Here is a 6989-nt window from a genome sequence, read left to right as displayed (position 1 = left end):
TTATAAGTTAGTAATTTTTAAAATTGACACGTGTGAGGATCTGGTGAGTTAGTAACTTTTGAAACCATACTTTATATAATAAGATATATATGTAATTATTTTTTGGATATGTAGCACATTTTCCTATTTTACTTTTATACTTGTATTCATTTTAAAATAAATAATCCACATGAAGTTATTATTTAACTATTTTTTAAATTCTATTCACTAATTAATATTATTCTAATAATGTATCATTCATTTATCAATATATATCAAATTAGGTTTGACATTGAATTGTTTCAAAAGTTGATAAAAAATTAAAAAATCACAAATTTAATGTCTTGATGAGTCAAAATTTTACTCCCTCTGTTTCAGAAACAGTATCATTTTAGAGTTGGTTCTAAAATACAATGAGAACAGGTCATGTAATTTTACATATTTCACTTCATTTTCAATAATGGTACAGCAAAAATTACCAAATTTACGTGCTAAGTGGAAAAAGATTACATATTTATAACAAAGACAATAAGCAGTCACACTTACAAAGTCAACAACAAAAAAGCATTGTAAAGAACTAAGGTCTCTTTTATGATCTTCGGACAGTTATAAGACAAAAGGAGGAAAGATTCTACCTACACATGCAATTTTGTTTTTTTCTTTTTTCTTTTTCTGAAACTAATAATAATAGTTTGGTTTCACAATTTAGCTTAAACTGTGTAGTGTTGCTGAATCGTGTCAATGTCAAGTCCTTTGAGCTTCACCACTGACTCTACATGCCCTTTTAATGAATTTATCTCTCTCAGCCTGCAGAGATCATCAAACCCCATCATTTAGCAAAAAATTTGTGGAACAACCGAAAAAAGAAAATCGATTTTCGAGTAAGATCAAGTTTTGACAATATCGGTTAATGGTATGAAGTCGGAGAAGAGATAACTAATGGTTTAAACGGCGAGTTAAGAAAGGCGATAATCTGGTTGAGCTCATGTACACATGTCGTTATTCGAGCTGTGAATTGATGGTGTGATTGTGTGAAAAGTATAAATTAGTTTCTTTACCTGACAACCTCAGCTCGCCGTTTGGCCTGTTCAGCAATCTGAGAGAGCTCACTGTAACTATTCTTTTCGTTAAAGATGTTGTTCGTCTCTGCTGGTTGAAGGCCATGGAGGGTTCTTTGAGCTGCAGCCCATTGAGCTTCTCTTTCTTCTTTCCCATAGTCTTTCTTCGTCGTGAAGGCAGTCTGTTTTGTTTTGTACATAGACAAAAATAATAAGTAACAAGATTCATAGGTTACTCTGGGACTTTCGGTATTTGTATCGAGACCTTGTTTTCAAGAAGGTTTAACCAAGCTTTGCCACTCAAAACGTAGCGGATTCCAAACTTGAGTAAGTCAAGAGGGATGTAAGTTATGAGACTATATAGCCAGATCACTCCAGCCCATCCCCAACCGGCTCCTTCTATCCGGGCAAAACTCCAGTCTGCATAAACTGCTATAAATGTCGCCACCTGAGATTGTTTAGACAGGTATTAACTTCTTCAACTGTTTTCATGAATTTTTTTAGAAGGAGAAGCAAGTGTTATATGTTAAAATGTGTGCATACCAGTTGAGCTATGACAAATGCACCAAGTAAGAGAAGACCAGGGCGTTCAACGAAGGACCAGCTACGGGATCTGGTGACGAAGATGAGAGCCTGACTTATGATGCTAACTTGTAGATACAGGGCAGCCATCATTTGTTCAGGACGTTGGCTTAATGGTCTAACACCTAACATGTTCTACATACACCCCATAAGATTTAGCTTTAGCTTTTTGAACTGGCCTTGAGAAGCAACTGAAAATAAGAGTATTTACCGAGAAAATATTAGTATCTTTCATCACCCAGAAGAAAACGACAGTCGTGAAGGCCTGGTAGCCTCCAAGAACAACACCTGTCGAGAAGATTTCTCTTAGTTTCCAACTATCTGGCTGTGGAGATGGCTTCACTCTGTCCTTCGATATTGTCATGATTGTTCCTATAAATAGCAACGGTTTTGTTAGTTTGATCGACTTTTCACTATTACATTTACTCAATACTCTATAATGTGACTTCACCATCGTTTAAGATTGCTATGATCAGGACCATGAAAGGCGAGAAATCGAACTGCCATATGAGAGCAATGAACATGAAGCCAAACTGCAGACATTGCGATAACTTTGTATTAGAACATGGAATCATTTGAATCGAATAAAACCTCGTGAGATATACTAACAACACTTACCACAATACGTATTGTGATTGAAACCGCATAAATCTACACAGAAATATAATATTAAGATTGGAGTTTTGTCCAAAAAAAATAAAAAAAAGATTGGAGTTACTGAGTCTGTGAATTGACGAAAACTTGAATGAGAAGAAGTTTAAACTCACAGTGTAGTTTTTCATTCTTTGGAATATGGCTCTACTGGTGAGCACTGCACTAATGATAACACTCAATCCGGGTTCTGTGAGAACGATATCAGAAGCGCCTCTCGCAGCATCAGTAGAATCAGCAACAGCTATACCAATATCTGCCTTCTTCAGAGCTGGGGCATCATTCACACCATCTCCAGTCATACCGCATATGTGCTTCCTTTGTTGCAGCCTATTAACAATCTCATACTTATGCTCTGCCATTTTCCATGCACCAGAGAATTCATTACTAAGAATCTTGAAAAGTACTAGAGCGCGTCGTAAAAAATATAGCCTTCTATAAAAGTCCATCTACCTGGAAAGACTCCTGCAAATCCATCAGCCTTCTCTATCAGTTCATCCACAGGAAGTGCACCCAAGGAAGAATCTTTTTCTTGTCCGAGCAACGCAGAAGAGGGATACATGTTCGTACCCATTCCAAGCCTGCGACCAGTTTCTTTCCCAATTGCAAGTTGGTCTCCTGGTTTCAGTGAAAAGGACAAACTAGTTTCAAGCAATATAAAAAGGAGAGAGACAAGGATGTACAAGAATTGTTTGATTATTACCTGTTATCATCTTAACATTAACACCAAGGTTTAAAGCCCTCCTGATTGTCTCGGCACTGTCATGCCTTGGAGGATCAAACAGAGGTAAAAGACCTACAAGTTGCCATGGGCCACCAGAAGCATCTTTTTTCTTCTCAGGAACTTCCTGAACCAGTATAAACAAATATAAACCCAACGAAAAAAAAAAAGAGACAAGGATGCAGAACCTTCTCGATACTATCCCATCACGGATATAATATAATAACAAAGAAACTAAACCTGTCTTGCAACAGCCAAAGATCGAAGTCCACGTTCAGCAAACTTATCAATCACTCCATGAACTTTCCTCCTCACATCTTCCTTGCAATCGCAGAGATTTAGTATCTGTTAACAAAGTTCAAAACAAAGATACATTTACACAACCACCAAAACCAGTGACAAACATAGAAAAACGCCAGTTCACTTACCTGCTCTGGAGCTCCTTTACTAGCTCTATACCAGTTTCCATCCGAGTAGTCTACATACGTCAAAGCAGTTCTCTTATCAACCGGATTAAAAGGAAAAAAATGAACCTCTCTAACACCAGCACGAGCCTCTTTAGGATCAGCAAGCATTCCAACAATAGCAGCATCAATCGCATCTTGATTCTCAATCCTCGAGGCTCTCGCAGCCAATAGGAAAACATGTTCTTTACCAACCCCTTTGGCGAAAACCTCAACTAAGTTCCTATCAACAGTAAGCTTATTAAGCGTGAGAGTTCCAGTCTTATCACTACACAAAACATCCATACCAGCCATCTCCTCAATTGCAGTCATCCTCTTAGTAATAGCTCCTTGCTTAGACAATCTATGAGATCCAATCGCCATCGTAACAGACAACACAGTAGGCATAGCTATAGGTATCCCTCCGATCAACAAAACGAGCAAGTTATCGATTCCGTCTCGATACCCACGGCGTTGAATCGGATACATCACGAGAAGCTCAACGACGATTCCTAAAGCGATTGAACAGATACAGAAGTTACCAATCGAAGTGAGAACTTTCTGGAAATGGCCGATTTGGTTTGTGCTGTCGACGAGGTGAGCTGCTTTGCCGAAGAACGTGTGGACTCCGGTTGCGACGACGATTGCTTCGATCTCGCCTTGTTTGCAAGTTGAACCGGAGAAGACTTCATCGCCGGGATTTTTGGTTACGGGGATCGATTCGCCGGTGAGAGATGATTGATCGATTTTGAGAGGATCGCCGTCGAGTAAACGGGCGTCGGCGGGGATGATGTCGCCGAGCTTGAGGCTGATTACGTCTCCGGGAACAAGAATCGATGCTTCTTGCTCGCTCCATTGATTATCTCTAAGGACCTTCACTCATAACCCAACATAATACGAAATTTCAAATTAGTGTACACAATGTAGCTAATTAAAAACACCAGTGACTAGAGTTGTAAATATGTAAAGGTTTTAAATTTCTGATTTAAAAATCTGTTTTGTTTTAAATTTCGGATTTTTAAAAAATATGTTTTATTTTAAATATATATATATATATATATATATATATATATATATATATATATTGTAAACGGTGTAGTTGAAGGTCGTATAGGTGATATATTTTTATTGTAAAAAAAAATTTATTTTACCGTTTGAAAATTTATATAAAAAATTAAAAAACAGCCAATTAGATAGAAAATTGTTTACAAACAAAATATTATGCAGAAATATGCAAGTTTGTCAAAAAATCCGCAGTTACATTTACATTTTTTGAAACAAAATATATTTCAAAAATTGTTAATAATATCACATGTTAATGATTGATTTTGTATTTATCTACATTCGAGTATTCAATTTTACGAAATCATTTTAATTTTTAAAAGAGTTAAACATAATGTTATTAGAAATAGAAATAATTTTATTTGGTAACCTTTGTCTTGGGGGCAAGACCGGCCATGAGAGCGGCTGCAGCATTACCGGCATTGTTTTCCTCAATGAAACTAATGGTTGAGTTGATGAATAGCAAACACACTATCCCAACAAAGTCTTGCCAATCCGGTGGCCGTCCTCCTCCGTTTGCCAAAGCGATCGCCATTAGTGCTGCCGCCTCCATCACCCACGACAATGGGTTCCACATGAACCCTAAAAACTTCAGTAACTTGCTTTCCTGCGTTAATTTTATCCAATCACAACATTAAAACTTAAAAGAGTTTCATTAATGCACGGTTTCTAGCAATAATAAAAAAAATACAAGAATAATAATACTAAGAAGTAGAAGAAGAAGAAACCTTCTTCTCTTCGAGTTTGTTGGGACCAAAGAGGTCGAGACGGTGGGAAGCTTCATCTGTCGTAAGACCTTGTTTTGTACATTTCAGCTCCTCGAACACTTCCTCCATGGGTATTCGAACCTAGACCCATCAATTATGTTATTATTTCTTCTTCATTTTTTCAAGCTTGAATCATTTTACAGTGAATTAAACACATGTAAACCCTTATGGGACAATATATAAGTGATTACATATCAAAATAGTTACTATATATATCTCCTACGTACGTAACAGAAATATTAGAATTAGTCGGGTCAAAGATAAAAAGACTTACAGATTATAGAAAACTAAGAATATACAAATATAACTACGTACCAGATCAACGGATTCATTCTTGATGTGGTCGAGTTCGTTGCCTTTACCAGCGGCAGCCGCCATTGTGACGCCGGAAATAGAGAGAGAGAGAGAGAGAGAGAGAGTGAAGAATAAGAAGAAGATAAGAAAAGGTTTAGGATATAGTTATGATGGAGAAGATGAAAGGTGGAGAAATAGGACAACCTTAGGTATATATAGCGTATGAACATTAATTAGCATTAAAACGTCAAGTGTGACATGAGGCTTTTATGAGGAAGGTTAGTAGTCTGTATGTGTGCACTTTTGGTAAATATATCGGTTCACGAGTTCACTTCTTTTTCCATTTCCAATTTCTACGTGGTGTTTCCTCTAATTTTGTAAAAATGTGAAGGTGAACTACTAAGAGTTGAATATTAAAAAAATGTAAAGATGTACTTATTCTTTTATACAAGGAAGTGAAATCCCTATGAGAAGGTGAACTACTAAGAGTTGAATATTAAAAAAATTTCAACGTAAGTTAAATTTTTGTTCTTAATAATACATACCTTTTTGGTTCCATGCATCAGCATATGAATCAAATGATGATATGAGGAAATATAGGTTCGACCAAGGTAGAAATTAATTAGAGTGAAAATAAATTCACGAGCAAAAAGGGAGGTCGAGCCTGTCTTTGCCATGTGACCCCAAAAAGGCGATGGATGCTGCTCGTGGGTCGTGCAATGCAATGAAATGATCGTCTCCCCCTGATCAGTTTCTTCTCTTTAATTTATTTACCTTTTTTTTTTTGGTTCACACTCTTGTATATGTGTATGTGGATGCCATGTTGAAACTAATTTCAAGTGTCTTATATGTTTTCGAGTTTTCTTTCTTTATATTTTTAACCAATTTGAAAGCTTATTATAGTATCTTCAAGCCAGGACCAAAACATGTTAAATTATAGTCTCTTTTCCATCGCTGATGTTCAAATTCATGAGCCTGAATTTGGTGGCAGACCGCAGACCCCTGCCATAAATTACCGCAGTTCATTTATAAGGTTTGAGTTCATTCTGTATTATGGATATGATTATTTATCTTTATACAAAAATTATTTAAAATAGAAACGGACTGTTATTTTTAAGGAAAAAGAGTAAAAAACCAATTTCTGAGTTGAATAACATACATGGAGAAAAAGTTGAATCTCATGCTCATGTGTTCTTTAATTTACAAGGCAACCATCACATATATTGTTACAATGTGGAATAACAAATAGAGAATTTCAAAATTCTGAAATCTTCCAACTCCGAAGCAAAAGCCGTCAACTTATTAGGAGTGCTCCAACATGTATCAAAGGAACTTGGTTGTTAAGTAAAATTTAAACTTTTCGGTCCAGAATGTTATATGTTATCATATTCTTGCACAACCATACTCAAATCTATAACAATGGTTAGTCCTG

At 36.2% G+C, this 6989-nt stretch overlaps 1 protein-coding gene across 2 annotated transcripts; it reads right to left on the bottom strand.

Moving 5' to 3' along the window:
- Window positions 1–475: 475 nt before the first annotated feature.
- Window positions 476–5745, bottom strand: LOC104752091 (ATPase 5, plasma membrane-type). 2 transcript variants are annotated; one of them, XR_015584449.1, is made up of 15 exons: window positions 5579–5738; window positions 5225–5344; window positions 4867–5103; window positions 3420–4307; window positions 3232–3336; window positions 2974–3118; window positions 2724–2888; window positions 2387–2625; window positions 2238–2270; window positions 2071–2152; window positions 1908–1991; window positions 1581–1810; window positions 1303–1485; window positions 1038–1219; window positions 476–786 (listed from the first exon to the last, which is right to left on the bottom strand). XR_015584449.1 is itself a non-coding variant. In XM_087491422.1 (15 exons), the coding sequence occupies exons 1-15, from the start codon at window positions 5639–5641 to the stop codon at window positions 690–692; spliced, it is 2874 nt and encodes a 957-aa protein (XP_087347548.1). In that variant the 5' UTR covers window positions 5642–5745; the 3' UTR covers window positions 476–689. The 2 variants fall into 2 exon arrangements, 1 of the variants encoding a protein (XP_087347548.1); XM_087491422.1 differs by having other exon boundaries at window positions 1581–1754; window positions 1831–1991; window positions 5579–5745.
- Between the last annotated feature and the right edge of the window lie 1244 nt (window positions 5746–6989).

Source organism: Camelina sativa, chromosome 16, assembly GCF_030686135.1.
Source record: "Camelina sativa cultivar CO46 ecotype springtype chromosome 16, ASM3068613v1".
Lineage (NCBI taxonomy): Eukaryota > Viridiplantae > Streptophyta > Magnoliopsida > Brassicales > Brassicaceae > Camelina > Camelina sativa.
Note: the sequence above shows the minus strand (reverse complement) of the source record. Positions and strands in the feature narration are given on the sequence as shown.

Bases quoted from the DNA above. Each gene is read 5' to 3' on its own strand.
- LOC104752091 (XM_087491422.1), bottom strand. From the start codon at position 5,641: ATGGCGGCTGCCGCTGGTAAAGGCAACGAACTCGACCACATCAAGAAT. The intron at 4,308-4,866 runs GTTACCAAATAA...TTATGAGTGAAG, and splicing joins GTCTTGCCCCCAAGACAAAG to GTCCTTAGAGATAATCAATG. The intron at 1,220-1,302 runs GTCTCGATACAA...AAAACAAAACAG, and splicing joins TAAACCTTCTTGAAAACAAG to ACTGCCTTCACGACGAAGAA.